Below are 23,091 nucleotides of genomic sequence, written 5' to 3'. Positions count from 1 at the left end.
ACCGAAAACATATAACTTTGTCTTGAATTTGAAAAATAACATTTTATTTTTCACTAAAGAAGGGTTCGGTGAATGCGCATATGAAACTGGTGGGGTTCGGTACCGCCAACAAGGTTAAGAACCACTGGTTTAAAGTCTCATGCTGGGTTAAAAGCCAGTGAATAAAAATGGGTTTTAAGAAGGGTCTTAAAAATAGCCAACGAAGGGGCCTGTCTCACATAGAGAGGGAGATCGTTCCAGAGTTTGGGCCCCGCAACAGAGAAGGCTCTGTCCCCTCTGAGCTTGTGCTTTGTTTTGGGTACCTCCAGGATCAGCTGATCAGCTGACCTGAGGGACCGGGTGGGGGCATAGAGGTGGAGCAGCTCAGAGAGGTAAGGTGGGGCAAGACCACGTAAGGATTTAAAAACGAGTAAGATCATTTTAAAACGGACTCTAAAAGACACAGGCAGCCAGTGGAGGGAGGCTAAAACAGGAGTAATGTGCCCTCTTTTTCTTGTGTTTGTTAAAAGTCGGGCAGCTGCTGCAGACGTGAGAGGGAGATTGACTAATTCCAAAATACAACGAGTTACAGTAATCCAGCTGAGATGTGATAAAGGCATGGATTACTGTCTCTAACTGTTGCCTAGAAAGAAGGTTTTTAACGTCGGCCAGCTGACGTAAATTAAAAAAAGATGGCTTTCACCACTGTGCCAATCTGACGGTCCAATTTAAAATCACTGTCAATACGAAAGCCCAGGTTGGTGATTATGGGCGTGCTTTGGGGTAAACGGTTGTAAAATAGGAAAAAAATGTGCATGTTAACAGTTATTATATGTCACATACTAAGTTATATGACTAAGATGCACGGCTGCAAAATCAGCTTAATATAATAGTATATTAGTGTTAGCATGTAAACAGTTAGCATATGTCAGGTACCAAGTTGTATGACTGAGGTAAACGGTTGTAAAATTAGCGCACACAAAAACGTCAGCAGGCTAATGTTAGCATATTAACGTTAGCATGGTAACACTTAGCATATATAAAGTGCCACGTTATATGACTGCGTTAAATTATTGAAAAATTAGCTAAAAGAGTTAGCATATGTCAAGTACCAAGTTATGTAGCTCTCAGGAAACGGTTGTAAAGTTAGCAATAAATGTTAGCATGTTAACAGCACATGTCAAGTACCAAGTTATTGTTTTTACAAATGACAGATGTGAACAAAAGCATGTATTGTCTTTATGTGATGATGTAAATGAGGTGTGGTTGTATTGTATATTAAGTATGTGTCCATGAAAGGGCATTTTATGACTTTTTTCTTAATACTTGTGTATGATTTTATTGTCATAATTTTATTGCATTATTTTTGTATCCCTTTAATTTAGGTAGCCAGGAACTGCAGATGGAAATTAGCTATTTAGCTATAATCTGGTACAGAACATATCTGTCTTTGAGCTTAATGTTTCTGTACATTGTCCCTTCAAATAAAGACTAAACTAATATGGCTCTGGGGTAAACGGCTGAAAAGTGAGCTAAAAGAGTTAGAATATGTCATGTGCCAAGTTATATGACTTTGGGGTAAACGGTCATAAAATTTGCAAAAAATATGTAGTATACTAACGGTTAGCATGTGTCACGTACTAATTTATATGACACAGATGTACGACTGTAAAATTACCTTAAACAATTAGCATGTTAATGTTAGCATGCTAAAAGTTAGCATATGTCACATACCAAGTGATATGACTCTGAGATGCACGACAGCAAAATTATCTTAAAACATAGTATATTAGTGTTGGCATGCTAACAGATAGCATATGTCAGGTACCAAGTTGTATGACTGAGGTAAACGGTTGTAAAATTAGCACACAAAAAAGTCAGCACGCTAATGTTAGCATGATAACAGTTAGCATATATAAAGTGCCAAGTTATATGACTCTGGAATAAATGGTTGTAAAATTAGCAAAAAAATTGAGTATACTAACGGTTAGCATGTGTCACGGACCAATTTATATGACACAGATGTACAGCTGCAAAATTAGCTTAAAAATTAGCATATTTCACATACCAAGTTATATGACTGAGATGCACGGCTGCAAAATTAGCTTAAAATAATAGTATATTAGTGTTAGCATATGTCAGGTACCAAGTTGTATAACTGAGGTAAACGGCTGTAAAATTAGTACACACAAAAAAGTCAGCACGCTAATGTTAGTATATTAACGTTAGCATGGTAACACTTAGCATATATAAAGTGCCACGTTATATGACTCTGGGGTAAATGTTTGAAAAATTTGCTAAAATGTTAGCATATGTCAAGTACCAAGTTATATAGCTCTGAGGAAACGGTTATAAATTAGCAATAAAAGTTAGCATGTTAACAGCACATGTCAAATACCAAGTTGTATGACTTTGGGGTAAACGGCTGAAAAGTGAGCTAAAAGTGTTAGAATATGTCATGTGCCAAGTTATATGACTTTGGGGTAAACGGTTGTAAAATTTGCAAAAAAAATTTAGTATACTAACGGTTAGCATGTGTCACGTACTAATTTATATGACACAGATGTATGACTGTAAAATTACGTTCAACAATTAGCATGTTAATGTTAGCATGCAAACAGTTAGCATATGTCACATACCAAGTGATATGACTCTGAGATGCACGGCTGCAAAATTAGCTTAAGAAATAGTATATTAGTGTTAGTATGCTAACACTTAGCATATGTCAGGTACCAAGTTGTATGACTGAGGTAAACGGTTGTAAAATTAGCACAAAAAAAGTCAGCACGCTAATCTTTGCATGCTAACAGTTAGCATGTATAAAGTGCCAAGTTGTATGACTCTGGGGTAAATGGTTGAAAAATTAGCTAAAAGAGTTAGCATATGTCAAGTACCAACGTATACGACTTTGGGGTAAAAGGTTGCAAAAGTAGCAAAAGAAATGGAGTATGCTACGGTTAGCATGTGTCAGGTACCAAATGATATGACTCTTGAGATGTACGGCTGCAAAATTTGCTTAAAATATTTGCATGTTAATGTTAGCATGCTAACACTTAGCATATGTCACATACCAAGTTATATGACTGAAATGCATGGCTGCAAAATTAGCTTAAAAAAATAGTTTATTAGTTTTAGCATGCTAACAGTTAGCATATGTCAGGTACTGTCACTCCAATTTTCTTCCCATTACAAAAACCTTCCTACCCCCCATTTACTTCCGGGGTCATTTCCGCTTACGTCAGTTCCTCTTACTTACGTCATTTCCTCTTACGTCATTGACAGCGATCGATAAATCCAAATCTCCTGAAAATGGTGGTGTCACTGGATGATATTCGTCTTTATCTGTCCCAGGGGACTTATGTCAAACACCAGCAGGCTTCGCAACATTTCAAGCGGAGTGTTAGGGCCGCTGCTGCGAACTTCTGTCTTCGTGGTAACGTGCAAAAAATATTAATTAATATATAATACTGTTAAATGTCTGTACTACTTTAAATCAACATTATTGTTGAAACCATTTCACTAATATTAATTAATATATAATAATGTTAAATGTCTGTACTTTAAATCAACATTATTGTTGAAACATTTCAGTAATATTAATTAATATATAATGTTAAATGTCTGTACTTTAAATCAACATTATTGTTGAAACCATTTCACTAATATTAATTAATATATAATACTGTTAAATGTCTGTACTACTTTAAATCAACATTATTGTTTAAACAATTTCACTAATATTAATTAATATATAATAATGTTAAATGTCTGTACTTTAAATCAACATTATTGTTGAAACATTTCAGTAATATTAATTAATATATATAATGTTAAATGTCTGTACTTTAAATCAACATTATTGTTGAAACCATTTCACTAATATTAATTAATATATAATACTGTTAAATGTCTGTACTACTTTAAATCAACATTGTTGTTGAAACCATTTCACTAATATTAATTAATATATAATAATGTTAAATGTCTACTTTAAATCAACATTATTGTTGAAACCATTTCACTAATATTAATTAATATATAATAATGTTAAATGTCTGTACTTTAAATCAACATTATTGTTGAAACCATTTCACTAATATTAATTAATATATAATACTGTTAAATGTCTGTACTTTTAATCAACATTATTGTTGAAACCATTTCCCTACAATATTGTGTGTGCTGCTGTCCTGTGTAGAAGAGGTCCTGTACCATGGGAACAGAAGGGTCATTTGGACAGAGGAGGAGAAAGTGGCTGTGTTAACCGAAGCCCATGCAGGCCATTTTGGACCACGGAGGATGCAAGGGAAGATTGCTCCCCGGTTTTATTGGCGGTCCATCACACAGGACACATTGGATTGGGTAAGCAAGCTCCTAGAAGGAAGATATTTGCTTTTAATTTTAATTTTTAGTTGAAACACTCAGGTTAGTAGTTAGTAGTAGGTCGCAAAGTGTTGTGGAATCAAATCATATCTACAATATGTTTCCCTTTATTACTGCTTTTAGGTGCGCACATGTCCTGACTGCCAGCGCTTTGAAAAATGAAAGACCGAGGCGCCTGAGCTGAAGCCCATCAAGGTCGTATCACCTTGGTACATGGTTGGTGAGTGGGTTTATTCACACATCCCTCACCTTTTCACGCACAACTATACAAAAACTCAGTCCACATTCAAATATTTGCTAAACTGAGAACTGGAATTCATGCTCTAGGTGTGGACCTTTTTGGACCTGTGAAAAAGTCGTCTAAGGGGAACAGATATTGTCTCACTTTGACCGATTATTTCACCAAGTGGGTTGTTGTACTAATATAATTTCTGTGGTGCCCCACAGGCCTTGAGGGACATTTTCTACACTCATGGTTTGCCTGAAGTTATCCTCACTGACCAGGGCACTGAATTCAAGAAAGAGGTAACTTTCTTTTTCTACAACTGCATGTTTAAACTGGCCATATTTTTAGCAGACACACACATTCCTCAAAACACAAGTAAAGGACTCCTTTTTCGTGTATAGGCTGAGGTAGCTTTCAAGGAGTTGGACATTGAACATCGGGTTTCGTCAGCATACCACCCCCAGACCAATGGGCTTGATGAGAGGACGAACCAAACCATTAAAGTGTCTATTGGGAAGACCATCAGGGGCCAACAGGAGAAGTGGGAGGACAAGCTCAGGGAGATAGTGTATGCCCATAACACCTGTGTACAGGCATCGACCAGGTACTCCCCCTTCCGCCTGATGTTTGGTCGAGAGGCACGGATGTTTACGGAGGTAGGTGGTTTGTTTTTATTTAGCTCTATGTAGGTCAAATCAAAATGAGTGCTCATTACACAGTGGTACCTCGCAATACGAGTTCATTTCATTCCTAGACGAGCTCATTATGTGAAACTCATTTTGTGAGACAAATATTGCCATAAGAAATGATATTCGTGCCATTCATACATTCCAGGACCCTAATATAACCACAGCCTTTTCAACAAAACAATACGCTCCTGTGTAGATGAAAGTGTCTTTGTAGCCATAAATTCATACTTAGAAGTCTGTGTTGTCTTTCAATGTGTTAAAGGTTACAACTGAGTGTCCTGAGGTGATGGCAGCTCCTGACCAGGCTGATTCTCTGGAGGCCTTTGTGCAGCTCCGAGTTGGCCAGGATGAGGACGTTTTTGGAAAGGTACTCATTATGTTGATGTATGACAACGTGTCCTGTTGAAGGATGATTACTTAATGGCTACTGGTTAATATTTAGTTATTTATTTTTCTTTAAATGCTCTGTAATCTAAACATCTTGAATCAATTAAGGTGATCAACAATGTGGAGAGGGCCCAAGAGAGACATAAATTGTCATACCGGCAGAGGATGAAGAAGGGGGTCAAGCGCTTCATCATCCAACCTGGAATGGAGGTCCTCAAGAAGGATGCGAGGAAGAAAGGGAGACCTGGGCGAACCATGGACCCAAACTGGAGCCAGACCATCTACAGGTATGCTTATCTAATGTCCCATTACATTTCATACCAAAAGTATCGCTGATGGCTTTTTTTCTATTTTCAGCTCAATACATCTGTTTGATTGTTATCTGTGAAAACATTTGCAAAGAAAAAATTATTTGATTGGAAACCAAGTAAATGGTGGTCTTTGACTATTGTACTCTAGGATTGTAATTCAGTCTGAATGTACTCACATGCTTGAATGCAATATTGAATTCTAACCACAACGTTACTGGTAAAATGTTTCATGATTGTCATATTGGTGATGACCAAGCCAGAACTCATTCCCTTGATGTTACAAAGTTATGCAGGTAATAGGTTTACTCTATAAAATATAAATTTCTTGTAGTAAACCCAAAGGCTGTATACATTTTCATGGTGCTAATGTGTATTACCAGGAGATCCCACGCCAGACCTCGGGGAATGACTGTGGTGTTTTCATGCTCATGGTAAGTTGAGCATTTTTAAAGAAGAAGAGTAGGTTAAACTTCCCCCACAATGATGTGAAACACAGTATCAAATTACAAAAATATTTGGTTGCAATTATTGCTTCCAAAGATATTCCTATCCATCACATTTCCAGTATTGATGTTGACGGCTCTTTTCATCAATTTAGTAGATTATTACAAAGTAGAGAAATATATTTTTCATTACACAATTATTACATGTGCTCAGAAAAAATACTATTTTCTATTTTTAGTACTCCCTCTGGCTCTGTACGGACACTACTTTTCACTACAGTGTGGTAAGTATTTAGATATTTAAAAGATTTCAAAATAAGCGGCTCTGAGAGGTAAAAATAATTAACTCATTGTTAAATCTGCTCTAGCTGGACATGCAGTCAATCCGGCGTTTGTGGTGTGTCCTTCTAATGGAGCGCTTTGGCATTGAAGGGTAGGACAACTTCTTGAAATATCTGATGTATTGTTTATCATGATTAGTAACTGCCTGCGATGAGGTGGCGACTTGTCCAGGGTGTACCCTGCCTTCCGCCCGAATGCAGCTGAGATAGGCTACAGCGACCCCAAAAAGGGACAAGCGGTAGAAAATGGATGGATGGATGGATTAGTAACTGTAACATGGCCAGAGGTTCTGTTATTGGACAGACATGGCGAGCGGCCTATTGCAGGGCATTCTTCAGCCAGTCTTTAGGGTATCCAGAAACTCAGTCCAGGCCATCGACTGCGTCATCAAAGAATAACTGAATACAGTACTGGTATGCCGTGACACAAAAGTGAATAAATTGTATCATACCTATGTTGCTCCATAAAAAAAAATGATTGGAGAAATATGTAAGCTGGGGGAAAAAATAACTGGTTCAAAAATAATAATCTAATAACCTTTATTGGTTTGTACCTTGATGGGGTTTAAGAGCTTTTCATTATAACATGTCTACTTCTGAGGTGACCACCACTTGTGATTATAATTGATGCTTTGTCCTTTATCTGTGTTCCCCATTCTTTAGGTGAAGCTCGTGCAATGTTTGGAACAAAACATTTGTAAACAATAAAAAATCATTTTACATTGCAGTTTCTTGTCTCATTTTAAAGTCTTGAAGAAATACCCAAGGTTTTTCTTTATTTTTATGTTCTTATTCTAAATATTGTCGTTTGTCTGACCACGGGTCATCTGACTTCACTGAGGTACATATGTGCACATAAATGTCATTTTAATTTAGTTCACTTACACAGAGAACTAAAAAAAAAACTGAATGTAACGAATAAATTTAGTTTTAATAAAGTTTGATAATGTTGATTGATAATGAATTAACTTATTGTACACTGTTATTCATTTCCGCATATGTCCACGAGTCAAATGTGCAGTCAGGAATATCCTCAAGTTAATTTGTCAGATTAATACTTGTCTGATTAATACAGACGTTTTGTTAACGCTGTATTATAAAAAAAAGAGTCAAACGAAGTGCTATCGATCGCTGTCAATGACGTAAGAGGAAATGACGTAAGCAGAAATGGCCCCGGAAGTAAATGGGGGGTAGGAAGGTTTTTGTAATGGGAAGAAAATTGGCGTGACAGTACCAAGTTGTATGACTGAAGTAAACGGTTGTAAAATTTGCACAAAAAAAGCCAGCACGCTAATGTTAGCATGTATAAAGTGCCAAGTGTATATGACTCTGGGGTAAATGGTTGAAAAATTAGCTAAAAGAGTTAGCATATGTCAAGTACCAATGTATAAGACTTTGGGGTAAACAGTTGCAAAAGTAGCAAAAGAAATGGAATATGCTAGCAGTTAGCATGCGTCACGTACCAAGTGATATGACTCTAAGATGCATGTCTGCAAAATTAGTTTTTACAGAAATAGCATGCTAAAAGTTAGCATATGTTACAATCAATGCGAGTTATATGACTCTCAGGTTGTAAAATGACCAAATAAGTTGCAATGTTAATGTTAACATGTTAAATATTTGGATATTATCTAATGACGTGAAGAAGAAGGTCGACTGCAGTTTGACTGCCACCCCTCATGCATGTGCTCATATACTACCATCCACTAGGTGGCGGAAGATAAAATGGGTTGTCTTGTGCGCATGTCAGAGACCAGACGAAGAAGTGTAAGCGTAAACAAACATGGCGGACGGCTTGCGTCCAAAGACCGAGCTCGTTATACATACAATGTATGATTATATTTCTACCCCTTCATGTTGGATACTTTGTTATATATAACATTACATGATGTCTGAACTGTGTGTTTTAACCTTACAACATGTGGCTTTTTAGCGCAACAACGGAGTTTTAGCATAGCCAGCAGGTTACCTAGGCAACCACAGCCCGTCTGAAGTATTCTACTGTCAAAGGTCAGTGATTTTTACTCCAAATATATGTTTTTGTAATACTTAACACTTGGACACCGGAATGCGCCTACCGAGTACTTTATTGTTCACGTTTGGGGGGACGATACCGCCTAATTGTGCATGTATATAATAAGTAATACATACAGTCGTGGTCAAAAGTTGACATACACTTGTAAAGAACATAATGTCGTGGCTGTCTTGAGTTTCCAATAATTTCTACAACTCTTATTTTTTTGTGATAGAGTGATTGGATTTGCGATACATGTCAACAATGCCAATATATGTCAACAATGCTACTAACGTTGTCCATGAATTGTCAACAATGCTAATAGCTAATATACCAACAAATGCTACTAACGTTGATAAAGTTCCCAAACATTTCCACTGAGCGCCACAGACTGACAAATCAAAGTATCCGGGGTCCATTTGGGTAGTTTTCATCTTCAAAACCAGTACAACATGTAGATGTTTTTTTTAAAGAGCTAGAAAAAACAATTTTGTATGAATGCTGAAGATCCAAAGCCGAACTGTAATGCTAACAATTAACACTGGCCAGCTAGCATCAATTAACAGAAAATATGAGCAAAATGAGCTAAAAAAAGATAGCATGCGAACACTACTATGTTAACAATAGCTAGCTTAGAGTTTGCATTAATGAAATACTAAAATATATGACACTGAAGCATATGCCTGCTAAATTAGCAAAAACATAAATAAATCTGGCACTCTTGTTTTAGCATGCTAAAATGTTAACTGTAAAATGTGTCAAAGACCAAAATATATTACTCTGAGATGTGTACCTGGAAAACATTGTTTAAAATGCCAATGTTAGCATGCATCAAGTACCAAATTATGACAGAGGTGTATATTTACACTAATAACTTAAGAAAGCTAGCATACTAAGGTTAGCATGCCAACAGGTATCATTCGTCAAATAACAGAATATTTGACACTGAGTTGTAGACCTGCTAATTTAGCTATAAAATCTGGCTTGCTAATGTTAGCATGTTAAAGGCCTACTGAAACCCACTACTACCGACCACGCAGTCTGATAGTTTATATATCAATGATGAAATCTTAACATTGCAACACATGCCAATACGGCCGGGTTAACTTATAAGGTGCAATTTTAAATTTCCCGCCACACTTCCGGTTGAAAACGTCTAGATATGATGACGTATGCGCGTGACGTCAACAATTGATACGGAAGTATTGGTACCCCATTGAATACAATACAAAAAAGCTCTGTTTTCATTTCAAAATTCCACAGTATTCTGGACATCTGTGTTGGTGAATCTTTTGCAATTTGTTTAATGAACAATGAAGACTGCAAAGAAGAAAGTTATAGGTGGGATCGGTGTATTAGCGGCTGGCTGTAGCAACACAACCAGGAGGACTTACTTGGATAGCAGACGCGCAAGCCGACGCTAGCCGCCAACCGCACGGATGATCGGCTGAAGTCTTTCGTCCTTCCGTCGATCGCTGGAACGCAGGTGAGCACGGGTGTTGATGAGCAGATGAGGGCTGGCTGGTGTAGGTGGAGAGATAATGTTTTTATCATAGCTCTGTGAGGTCCCGTTGCTAAGTTAGCTTCAATGGCGTCGTTAGCAACAGCATTGTTAAGCTTTGTCAGGCTGGGAATTATTAACCGTGTAGTTACATGTACATGGTTTAATAGTATTGTTGATCTTCTGTCTATCCTTCCAGTCAGGGATTTATTTATTTTGTTTCTATCTGCATTTGAGCCAGATGCTACCACGTTAGCCCAGTAGCTAAAGAGCTTCGCCGATGTATTGTCGTGGAGATAAAAGTAACTGTGAATGTCCATTTCGCGTTCTCGACTCTCATTTTCAAGAGGATATAGTATCCGAGGTGGTTTAAAATACAAATCCATGATCCACAATAGAAAAAGGAGAGAGTGTGGAATCCAATGAGCCAGCTTGTACCTAAGTTATGGTCAGAGCGAAAAAAGATACGTCTTGCACTGCATTCTAGTCCTTCACTCTAACGTTCCTCATCCACAAATCTTTCATCCTCGCTCAAATTAATAGGGTAATCATCGCTTTCTCGGTCCGAATCGCTATAGCTGCATTGAAAACAATGGGAAATTTTGAGGAGTCCTTCCTCTGTTGACATCACGCTACTTCCGGTACAGGCAAGGCTTTTTTTTATCAGCGACCAAAAGTTGCAACTTTAACGTCGATGTTCTCTACTAAATCCTTTCAGCAAAAATATGGCAATATCGCGAAATGATCAAGTATGACACATAGAATGGATCTGCTATCCCCGTTTAAATAAAAAAAAATCATTTCAGTAGGCCTTTAAAATATTAACTGTAACATGTGTCAAGTACCAACATTTAGGAGTGTGAATCTTCGGGCACCTAATGATTTGATCCAATTCCTTGGGTAACGATTCGAATCAGAATTGATTCAACAGGATTCTCGATGCAACCTGATGCCTTCTAATGTATTATTTGCTATAAAAATTATAAAACAACTTTTTCAAAACAGGTTACAGGTTAGAAAAACTCCTTCTGGTTGCATAGAAATGGTCCCAAAACTTTGTTTTGAAATTTGATTGTTATAAAAAAAAAAACATAAATATTGATAGATATTTTATTCATTTATTTTTAAATTGATTTAAAAAAATTATGAATCGATTTAGAATCGGGATGAATAAAACGTGCGATCCAGATGGGAATCGATTTTTTTGTCCACCCCTACAATATATATGACTTTGAGATGTGTACCTCAAAATTTTGTTTAGAATACTGGCCCGCTAACGTTAGCATGCATCAAGTACCAAAATATGACTGAGGTGTAGACCCTACTAAATGAGTTAAAAAAAAAAAAAAAACTAGCATACTAACCTTAGCATGCTAACAGGTATCATTTGTGGAGTAACAAAATATTTTACGCTGAGGTGTATACCTGCAAATTAGCAAAAAAGCTAGCATGCTAACCTTAACATGCTAACAGGTATCATTCGTGGAGTAACAAAATATTTGACGCTGAGATTTACATAGGTATGTGGGCTTGTATAAAGCCTCAGGGAGTTGAACGGCCCTGCTTTACATAGTTCCGGGTCACCCTTGGGCAAGGTGTAGCACCCGAATGCCCCCCCCATCAGGGTTACGATACCCCCCATGAAAGAAACTAAGAGAGGATACGTTACCCGACCCGGAAGAAGCCCGGGGCCCTCCTCCGGACCTAGGCCCGGAGGCAGGGCTCGTCAGCAAGCGCCTGGTGGCCGGGCTAGCCACAGAGCCTGAAGAAGCTACGTGGACACACCATCCTACCCGCCACGTGGGCCCACCACCCGCGGTCGGAACCAGTGGGGTCGGGTGCGCTGCCAAGTGGATGGCAGTGAAAGTGGAGGCTCCAGACGGACCAATTCGGGGCAGCAGAGGCTGACTTTTGGGACATGGAACGTCTCTACGCTGGTGGGGAAGGAGCCTGAGCTGGTGCGGGAAGTGGAACGCTACCGGTTGGATCTGGTGGTGCTTACCTCTACGCATAGCAAGGGCTCTGAAACCACACTCCTGGACAAGGGATGGACCTTGTTAACTTCTGGAGTTGCTCAGGGTGTGAGGGATACTCACGAGTGCCCGGCTGAGTGCCTGTACGTTGGACTTCACCCCAGTGGACAAGAGGGTCGCCTCCCTTCGCCTTAGGGTTGGAGGGGGGAAAACTCTGACTGTTGTTTGTGCGCACGCACCAAACAAGACTTCAGAGTATTCAGCCTTCTTGGATACCTTGCCTGGGGTCCTGTATGGGGCGCCGGCAGGGGATTCCATAGTCTTGCTGGGGGACTTCAACACGCACGTGGTGACAGTGATACTTGGACTGGCGTGATTGGGAGGAACGTTCTCCCTGATCTGAACCTGAGTGGTGGATTGTTATTGCACTTCTGTGCTAGTCATGGACTTGCGATAACAAACACCATGTTCAAGCATAAGGATGCTCATAGGTGTACCTGGTACCAGAGCTCCCTAGGCCAAAGATCAATGATCGATTTTGTAATCGTACCAGCTGATCTGAGGCCGTATGTTTTGGACACTCGGGTGAAGAGAGGGGCTGTACTGTCAACTGATCACCATCTGGTGGTGAGTTGGGTCAGATGGCGGGGGAAACCTCTGGACAGACCGGGCAAACCCCAGCGTGTAGTGCGGGTGAACTGGGAACGTTTGGAGGAGTCCTCTGTCCTGAAGGACTTCAACTCCCACCTCGTGCGGGACTTCTCTGCCATCCCTGTGGAGGTTGGGGATATTGAACAGGAATGGGCAATGTTCAAAGCCTCTATTGCTAAAGCTGCAACTGCGAGCTGTGGCCATAAGGTCTTAGGTGCCTCAAGGGGCGGTAACCCTCGAACACCATGGTGGACAGCGGTGGTCAGGGAAGCCGTCCGACTGAAGAAGGAGTCCTACCGGGGTATGTTATCCCAGGGGACTCCGGAGGCAGTTGCAAGGTACCGACAGGCCCGAAGGGCAGCGGCCATGGCTGTGGACGAGGCTAAGCAGAGGGTGTGGGAGCAGTTCGGGGAATCCATGGAAAAGGACTATCGGGCGGCACCGAAGCTGTTCTGGAAGACCATACGGCACCTCAGGAGGGGGAAGCAGGGAACCATCCAAGCTGTGTACAGCAAGGATGGGACTGCTGACTTCAAGTGAGGAAGTCGTAGGGTGTTGGAAAGAGCACTTTGAGGAACTCCTGAACCCAATTACATCAGACACACCCTCCCTGACAGGAGCGGAGCCTGAGGATGATGGGGGATCGATGTCGATCTCTCGGAGTGAAGTCACTAAGGTAGTTAGACAACTCCACAGTGGCAAATCTCCGGGGGTTGACAAGATCCGTCCAGAAATGCTGAAGGCTCTGGGTGTTGAGGGGCTGTCTTGGTTTATACGCCTTTTCAACATTGCGTGGAAGTCTGGGACAGTGCCGAGGGAGTGGCAGACTGGGGTTGTGGTTCCCCTATTCAAAAAGGGGGACCAGAGGGTGTGTGCTAATTACAGGGGTATCACACTACTCAGCCTCCCTGGGAAAGTTTACGCCAAGGTACTGGAAAGTAGGGTCCGGCCGATAGTCGAACCTCAGATTTGAGAGGAGCAATGTGGATTCCGTCCTGGCCGTGGAACAACTGACCAGCTCTTTACTCTTGCAGGAATCCTGGAGAAGGCCTGGGAGTATGCCTATCCAGTCTACATGTGCTTTGTGGATTTGGAGAAGGCGTATGACCGGGTCCCCCGGGAGATCTTGTGCTGAGGGAGTACGGGGTGAGGGGAACCCTGCTGAGGGCCATCCAATCTCCGTACAACCAAAGCGAGAGTTGTGTCCGGGTGCTTGGATGTAAGTCGGATCCGTTTCCAGTGGGGGTTGGTCTCCGCCAGGGCTGCGCTCTGTCACCTATCCTGTTTGTGATTTTCATGGACAGGATTTCTAGGCAGAGTCGTGACCATGGCGGAGAGGGTATACGTCTGGGGGGGCTAAAGGTCGCGTTACTGCTGTTTGCAGATGATGTTGTCCTGATGGCACCTTCGGTTCGTGACCTTCAGCTCTCACTAGATCGGTTCGCAGCCGAGTGTTCAGCGGCTGGAATGAGGATCAGCATCTCCAAATCTGAGGCCATGGTTCTCAACAGGAAACCGATGATTTGTACAGTCCAGATAGAGAACGAGACTCTGTCCCAGGTGGAGGAGTTTAAGTAACTCGGGGTCTTGTTCACGAGTGAGGGAAAGATGGAGAAGTAAATCAGCCGGAGAATCGGAGCAGCTGGGGCAGTATTGCAGTCTCTCTGACGCACTGTTGTGACGAAACGAGAGCTGAGCCAGAAGGCAAAGCTCTCGGTCTACCGAGCTGTCTACATTCCTACTCTCACCTATGGTCATGAAGTGTGGGTCATGACCGAAAGAATAAGATCGCGGATACAAGCGGCCGAAATGAGTTTCCTCAGAAGGGTGGCTGGCATCTCCCTTAGGGATAGGGTGAGAAGTTCAGTCACCCGAGAGAGCCTCGAAGTAGACCCGCTGCTCCTTCGCTTGGAAAGGAGCCAGCTTAGGTGGTTCGGGCATCTCGTGCGGATGCCTCACGAGCGTCTCCCTAGGGAGGTCCTCGTTGCATGTCCCACTAGGAGGAGACCCCGCAGCAGGCCAAGGACCAGATGGGGGGATTACATCTCCTCTCTGGCCTAGGAACGCTTCGGGATTCCCCAGGAGGTTGCTAATGTTGCTCTGGAGAGGGAAGTCTGGGGGTCTCTGCTGGAGCTGTTGTCCCCGCAACCCGATTCCGGATAAGCGGTTGAAGATAGATGGATGGATGGCTAAGGTGTATACCTGTAAATTAGCATAAAAGTTAGCATGCTAACAGGTATCATTCGTGGAGTAACAAAATATTTGACGCTGAGGTGTATACCTGCAAATTAGCATAAAAGCTAGCATGCTGATAGGTATAATTCGTGGAGTAACAAAATATTTGACGCTAAGGTGTATACCTGCAAATTAGCAAAAAAGCTAGCATGCTAATATCAGAATGCGAACGATTGTGCTAAAAATGAGCTACAAGCCGCACTTTGGTGGATTAAGTATGTTAATTCTGCCGCGCACACTGATACCACCCTTGCTATCGATATTTAGATTACTCGACTCTCGTTGTGGCGTCCTGTGGACCATGGAGCAGTACAGCATTCTGGGCCGTGTGGGAGAAGGCGCTCACGGCATCGTGTTCAAGGCCAAGCACATCGAGGTGACGCATCACACTTTGTGCTGACTCGCTGAAATGCTAACCGTGCATGCGTGGCATCAGACGGGCCAAACGGTGGCGCTGAAGAAGGTGGCTCTGAGGCGCCTGGAGGACGGCGTGCCCAACCAGGCCCTGCGAGAGATCAAGGCCCTGCAGGAGATCCAGGACAACCAGCATGTGAGGGAGACTCTGTGCTGCGCCGCTGGGGGTCAGGGGTCACTCTCCTTTGTCCGCAGGTGGTGGCGCTGAAGGAGGTCTTCCCTCACGGGACGGGCTTCGTCCTGGTCTTTGACTTCATGCTCTCCGACCTCTCTGAGGTCATCAGGAACTCCCAGCGCCCTCTGACCCCGGCGCAGGTCAAAGGTTACATGCTGATGCTGCTGAAGGGCGTGGCCTTCCTGCATCACAACAACATCATGCACCGAGTGAGCGCACACGCCCATCCTGCCCCGTCACAATAAAAGCTTTGACCACTTCCTGTCCGCCTGCAGGACCTGAAGCCTGCCAACCTCCTCATCAGCTCCTCGGGACACCTAAAGATCGCCGACTTCGGTCTAGCCCGCCTCCTCAGCCAGAACCCAGAGCGACTGTACAGCCACCAGGTGGCCACCAGGTGACGCCGTATGGTACTTGTCAAGCATCGCGCCTTGCTTTGTTTAAGTGTGTGTGTGTGTGTGTGTAGGTGGTATCGTGCTCCTGAATTGTTGTATGGAGCCAGAAAGTACGACACGGGGGTCGACCTGTGGTAAGTTGGTCAACAATGCTAATATGTCAACAATGCTACTCGCGTTGTTCATGACATGACAACAATGCTAATATGTCAACAATGCTACTCGCGTTGTGTTATGACATGACAACAATGCTAATATGTCAACAATGCTACTCGCGTTGTTCATGACATGACAACAATGCTAATATGTCAGCAATGCTACTCGCGTTGTTCATGACATGACAACAATGCTAATATGTCAACAATGCTACTCGCATTGTTCATGACATGACAACAATGCTAATACGTCAGCAATGCTAGTAGCGTTGTTCACGACATGACAACAATGCTAATATGTCAACAATGCTAATATGTCAACAATGCTACTCGCGTTCACGACATGTCAACAATGCTAGTGGCATTGTCCACGACACAACAACAATGCTGACATGTCAACAATGCTAATAGTGTTGTTTACGACATGACAACAATGCTAATATGTCAGCAATGCTACTCGCGTTGTTCACAACATGACAACAATGCTAATATGTCAACAATGCTACTCGCGTTGTTCACGACATGACAACAATGCTAATATGTCAATAATGCTAATATGTCAGCAATGCTACTCGCGTTGTTCACAACATGACAACAATGCTAATATGTCAACAATGCTAATAGCGTTGTTTACGACATGACAACAATGCTAATACGTGTGTGTGTGTGTGTTGCAGGGCAGTAGGTTGTATTTTTGGGGAATTGCTGAACTCGTCTCCTCTGTTTCCTGGGGAGAACGACATCGAGCAGCTATGTTGTGTCCTCAGGGTGCTGGGGACACCCACGCGTGACACCTGGCCTGTAAGAACTACACACACACACACACACACACACACACACACACACACACACACACACACACACACACACACAAAGTATAAGAACAGGTGATCCGTGCACGTGCAGGAAATGGTAGACTTGCCAGATTACAACAAAATCACCTTCAAGGAGAATCCCGCCATCCCATTGGAGGAGCTCGTCCCTGACTCCTCCCCCGAGGCCGTCCACCTGCTCTACAAGTTCCTGGTTTATCCGTCAAAGCGGCGATGCCCCGCCCACCAGGTGAGAGACAGGAAGCATCCGTTCGGCGTCCAATGACAAGACTCCTCGTCCCGCAGGCTCTGGTCCACGCCTACTTTTTCTGCCCGCCTCTCCCCGCCCACCACTCGGAGCTGCCCATCCCTCAGAGGGGCGGCGGCCATCCCCACCAGCGGATGCAGGCTCCGCCCTCCGACTTCTCCACAGACCTCCCCCTGGAGAAGAGCGTGGTGGACCCCGCACTGCTGCGGAGACACGCCTCCTGCCTGTGACCGCTGCAAAGATATCAAGTATGGCAAAGGGGGGCAGGGCCTCACTGCAGTGCATTGTGGGACTTGTAGTTATTTTGTCCTCAAGACAAGACAGAAGAAAAGCATTAAAATGTTTAATCATTTGTTGAAAGTTTCATCAGGCCATAAAAGAGACAGGAAGTGGAGGGTTTGGGGGGCGGACATCTTGCTGGGGAAGTCAACGAGGCACTTTGTTACCACTTAGCTGCAGGACGTCGGCCATCTTGGCTGTTGCTATAGTGGTCGCCGTAGCGACGTGTGTATGGCTCTAGTTCAACTTCTAAAGGTTTTTCATCACAAGCAAGCAAGTAGTTTCTATTCTCTATAGTGGTCATATATCAAGGTTATTTCCTTTTAGAAAAATAAAAAAAAATGACATGCTTGGAAGGGTCGAGGTCAAAGTTCAGCCGAGGTCTTTGCATATGCTTTTTAAAAGTGTCATTGGCCACGCCTCTTGTCCCGCCCACCACCTCCTCAGAGCGTCCAATCACATGCAGGAAGAGGCGGGTCTTAGCCAGAAAAGCCCTTAAAATGACAATTAAAAAATCCTCCTATCAGAGGGAGAGTCCACCCACTAGGCCCCGCCCACTGAGACGACGGCCAGTCAGAACCTGCGAGAGTTTGTGTGGGCTGGGCTCCAGCCAGGGGCCCAGAGCCTCTTCTTGCATCGGCCCGGCTCTCGTCCAGTCAGAAGCCTGCGCTACACTGGTGCCTGATTGGCTGTCGTCTGATTGGCTGTCTTGAGCGGCGTCCAGCGGCATCAGGAAGGAGAAGGCCGCTTGCTGAGGAGCGGCCGAGCTCCCACAATGCTCGGCGTCGCCCTCCTCCTCCTCCCTCATTTTGCCACTCCTCCTCTCCTCTCTCATCTTCCTCTTCTCTCTCATCCTCCTCTTCTTCTCCTCCTCCTTGGCCTCCTCCTCCACCAGGTCCAGGTCCAGATCAGGAGGCCCTCCCCTTCTGCTTCTTGGTTTGCTTCCTCTGGTCTTCATCCTCCTCCTCCTGTCTCCTCCTTCTCCCCTGTGTGTGCTGTGGGGGGTGGTCGCCATGGTGACAGCCTCTCGTGAGGGGGTGTGGGCGGAGGCGTCTTCCTCAGGGCCTATCAGAGATGAGGGCACACAATTAGCCCACTCCCTCAGGCCACCACTAGAGGCTGCCGTCAGCCCACTGCCACTACCTGCCAATGGAATAGGATGTAAACTACTGATACACTCCAGGTAACTTTTATACATTTATATAAAGTACATCATATAAATACCTTTTAGCCTGACCATTAATAATGATTAAAAGAAACTTAAAGCCATAAGCTGCCCTTTTAGACTGTTGAGCGTTAGTTAGCGCCGGCTAGCATAGCTAATCAGGCTAACTAGCATTAGCATTCATTCTCTCTACTTCTTATCGGAGCACACGTTTTTAGGAGATTTACATCAGGATTGAGAGGTGTTTCACTTTCCTAATACTGCTATACACCTTCATCTTTCATTGGACGTACCACAACCGTAATACAATAAGTATTCATTTGTTCACATCCTATTCCACAGGGAGTGTTGTGATGTCACGTGACATGCTGCGCAATGCTCGTGTGTGATTGGCCGAGCATAGATTCGACGTCCTGTTTGCCACGCCAAAGACGAAGCAAGGTAGTGATGTGCTTTATCGCTCTAATACATACTTGCCAACCCTCCCGATTTTCCCGGGAGACTCACGAATTTCAGTGCCCCTCCCGAAAATCTCCTGGGGCAACCATTCCCCCGAATTTCTCCCGATTTCCACCCGGACAACAATATTGAAGGCGGGCCTTAAAGGCACTCCCTTTAGCGTCCTATACAACCTGTCATCATGTCCGCTTTTCATCCATACAAACAATGTGCCGGCCCAGTCACATTATATATGCGTCTTTTACACACACATGAGTGAATGCAAGGCATAATTGATCAACAGCCATACAGTTCACACTGAGGGTGACCGTATAAACAACTTTAACACTGTTACAAATATGCGCCACACTGTGAACCCACACCAAACAAGAATGACAAACACATTTCGGGAGAACGTCCGCACCGTAACACAACATAAACACAACAGAACAAATACCCAGAACCCCTTGCAGCACTAACTCTTCCGGGACGCTACAATATACACCCCTGCTACCACCAAACCCCGCCCCCCACCTCAGCCCCCCCCCCCATCTCAGAGGTCTCAAGGTTGGCAAGTATGCTCTAATATCGATTCCCAAATCAAAATATCGTTACTTTTGATGCTTTAGTTATTTGAGATAATGTACATCATTAACAGGAACACGGTGTAAAGTAACTAAATCGTTGAGATCTTGTCTTAATGAAACACACATGGTGGGAACTATTTTTTCTTCTGCCCAGTAATGCACAAACAAGAAAATAACTGCAATTGAAATGAGTCAGTCAGTATTATAAAGCATCAAGTGTACAGTATACATCCTTTAATTGTAGGCTATTTGGAGACACAACATGCATAAGTGCAGAATAACGCCATCATTTGTTTCACCCCGTGATTATATATTGTTTGAAGATGATTCCACAAGAGCAGAAAGTACACTATTTTGTAAATATTATCAGACCCATTAGGTTTATTTTCACAAAGTATCTGTATAGGATCAGTATTGCCGATACCTACGTATATTTTTACTCTGTATCTGACCAGAACAAAAATCAGTGGTATCGCACATCACTAGTGAGCATCTCGCTTGCCAGGAAGTAGAATTATGGAGGTTAATTTGTGTCTTAATTACAAAAGCTATGTATGTAACAAATGTATGTAATTTAATATTTTTGTGAACTAAATTTTCTGACATTGTTTTCATTGAAAAAAAATTGTGAGCAAATAGTGTGTGTATTCAAAAATTCAGTTTTAAAATTCAGTGTAAAAAAAAATTCAGTACAGAAAAAAATTGTCATATTATTTTTATAATATTCGTGTTACGTGGCTACAAACTTGACACCTCATTGGCTGATTTTGAGTCAGGGTTGATCGCTTTCGCTTTAATTTACTGGATGTGGGTTTTGAGTTTTGAAGCAGCAAACATTTCTGCACTGAAATGTTTTTACACATAATTTTTTTTACATATCATTTTTTTTAAGCTGAAATTTTCTGAACTTAATTTTTTTACACTGAATTTTTATACATACATACAATAACAAAATATAAATAAAAAATACATAAAAAATGTTACAATTAAATTTTTCACACTAATTTTGTACACTAAATTTTTCTACATTCAAGTTTGTTTTACAGTGAATTTTTATGTATTGAATTTTTTGCACTGAATTTTTTAAAATTGATTTTTTGCACTGAATTTTTTTACATACAATTTTTTACGCTAACATTTTTTACATATAATTTTTTAACACTGACATTTTTAAACGTAATTTTTTTACACTGAATTTTTACACATTTAAATTTTTATACTGATTTGTTTTACACTGAAAATGTACAGGTTTTTTTCACACTCACTTTTTATACATTGACATTTTTTACACTGAATTTTTAGGCATTGAATTTTTTTTACCCTGAATTTTTATACATAAAACTTTTTTACACTGAAATTTTTCACAGTGAAATTTTATACATTCAAATTTTTTTACACTGAATTGTTATGCATTGCATTTTTTTTACACTGAATTTCTTTACACTGAATTTTTATACATTGACATTTTTTACATAATATTTTTTACACTGACATTTTTTACACTGAATTTTCTACATTTATTTTTTTTACACTAACATTTTTAAACGTAATTTTTTTACACAGAATTTTTACACTAACATTTTTTATACAGATTTTTTTACCCTGAAAATTTTGACCGTTTTTTTCACTGAATTTTTATACATTTACATTTTTTACACAGAATTTTTAGGCATTTAATTTTTTTTACGCCGAATTTTAATACATTGACATTTTTTCACACTGAAATTTTTCACACTGAATTTCTCTACAGTGAATTTTTATACATTGACTTAATTTTTTGACATACAATTTTTTACACTGACATTTTTTAAACGTAATTGTTTATACTGAATTTTTATACACTGAACTTTTATGCATTTAATTTTTTTACGCAGAATTTTTTTACATACAATTTTTTTTACGCTGACATTTTTTAAACATAATTTTTTACACTGAATTAACGTTTTTTACACTGAAATTTTAGGCATTGGATTTTTTTTACGCTGCATTTTTATACATTGACATTTTTTACACTGAATTTCTCTACAGTGAATTTTTATACATTCAAGTTTTTTTTTACGCTGAAATTTTATGCATTGAATTTTTTGACATACAATTTTTTTACGCTGATATTTTTTAAACGTAATTTTTTTACACTGAAAATTTTCAGACTGATTTTTTTATACATTGATTTTTTTACACTTAATTTTTATGTATACATTTTTTTTTTACATTTAATTTTTATACACTGAAATGTTTTTCACTGAATTTTTATGCATTGAATTTTTTTACGCTGAATTTTTATACATTGACATTTTTTTACAGTGAATTTTTATACATTAAAAAAAAAATTTACACTGAAATTTTTCACTGAAATTTTATACAGTGACTTTTTTTCTCACTGACATTTTATGCATTGAATTTTTTTTACACTGAAATTTTTGACTTACAATTTTTTTTTACGCTAAAATATTTTAAACCCAATTTTTTACACTAGATTTTTATACATTGAATTGTTTTTACACTGACATTTTTTACACTGATTTTCTACACATTTACATTTTTTACACTTCATTTTTATGCATACATTTTTTTTACACTTAATTTTTTCACACTGAATTTTATGCATTGAATTTTTTACACTGTGTTTTAACTGATTTTTTAACACAAATTTTGCTCACAAATTTGTATTCAATGAAACTGCCAGCATATTTTGATGAAAAAAATTCAATTCAAATGTAAGAAATTCACTGACATAAACTGAGTGTAAAAAAAAAAGCTTTCGTAACAAACAGACAAATGAGCCTCCATAGAGAACCAACATGGATGACGCAAACAAAATACACGTTCTCAGCCAAATGAAGATGATGAAAAAGAAGGGAGGCAGAAAAGGAAGAAGCAGCAGAACGTTACCGACCGCGAGTTTTCCGTGCGTCCGATGACGTAGAAGCACGGCTCGCCCTGCTTGGAGTTGGTCATGCACAGAGAAAGGCTGGACAGCTCCACTGAGGAAGACCAGGAAGCAGAACAGGAAGTAGAAAGACAACAGCCTTGCGTGGCGGTAAAAGAAGAGAAGAAAAGAACAAGAGGAAGCGTTGCGTTTGAGTAGGCCACGTAATGGTCATCACCGTAATCTGGGACGTAGCCGTTTCCTTTCTTCAGGACCAGATGGATGCCATGACCTCCTCGCCGGATCTGCTCTACCGCTTGACTGTGCGTCATTCCCACCGCGCTGTTGCCGTTGATCTCCACCAGCTGGTCCGACACCTGAGAGCGCACGCCGGCTTTTAT

The 23,091-nt window shown here is 41.2% G+C and overlaps 2 protein-coding genes across 3 annotated transcripts in view; one reads left to right on the top strand and one right to left on the bottom strand.

The window, feature by feature from the left end:
* Window positions 1-8,504: 8,504 nt before the first annotated feature.
* Window positions 8,505-18,900, top strand: LOC133660485 (cyclin-dependent kinase 20-like). The gene is made up of 10 exons (XM_062064026.1): window positions 8,505-8,589; window positions 8,693-8,769; window positions 15,401-15,509; window positions 15,570-15,683; window positions 15,743-15,931; window positions 15,998-16,119; window positions 16,189-16,251; window positions 16,950-17,073; window positions 17,179-17,334; window positions 17,391-18,900. Exons 3-10 carry the CDS (start codon window positions 15,435-15,437, stop codon window positions 17,580-17,582), a joined length of 1,035 nt encoding a protein of 344 aa, XP_061920010.1. The 5' UTR covers window positions 8,505-8,589; window positions 8,693-8,769; window positions 15,401-15,434; the 3' UTR covers window positions 17,583-18,900.
* The window catches only part of LOC133660449 (membrane-associated guanylate kinase, WW and PDZ domain-containing protein 2-like), a 27,833-nt gene continuing 22,423 nt past the window's right edge, over window positions 17,682-23,091 (bottom strand). For both annotated transcript variants that reach the window (XM_062063966.1, XM_062063957.1), the window contains exons 20-21: window positions 22,929-23,067; window positions 17,682-18,696 (exon numbers count right to left, since the gene is read on the bottom strand). In XM_062063966.1, the coding sequence (XP_061919950.1) occupies window positions 18,155-18,696; window positions 22,929-23,067 (681 nt within the window). In that variant the 3' untranslated portion in view covers window positions 17,682-18,154. The remainder of the gene's footprint in view (window positions 18,697-22,928; window positions 23,068-23,091) is intronic.

The sequence above is a fragment of the Entelurus aequoreus genome, linkage group LG01, assembly GCF_033978785.1.
Source record: "Entelurus aequoreus isolate RoL-2023_Sb linkage group LG01, RoL_Eaeq_v1.1, whole genome shotgun sequence".
Classification (NCBI taxonomy): domain Eukaryota; kingdom Metazoa; phylum Chordata; class Actinopteri; order Syngnathiformes; family Syngnathidae; genus Entelurus; species Entelurus aequoreus.
Note: the sequence above shows the minus strand (reverse complement) of the source record. Positions and strands in the feature narration are given on the sequence as shown.

What these genes read in the sequence shown, in the direction of transcription:
- LOC133660485 (XM_062064026.1), top strand. Translation starts at nt 15,435, where the DNA reads ATGGAGCAGTACAGCATTCTGGGCCGTGTGGGAGAAGGCGCTCACGGC. An exon ending in TCAAGGCCAAGCACATCGAG is followed by an intron (nt 15,510 to 15,569) that starts GTGACGCATCAC and finishes GCGTGGCATCAG; the next exon opens with ACGGGCCAAACGGTGGCGCT. An exon ending in ACAACAACATCATGCACCGA is followed by an intron (nt 15,932 to 15,997) that starts GTGAGCGCACAC and finishes GTCCGCCTGCAG; the next exon opens with GACCTGAAGCCTGCCAACCT.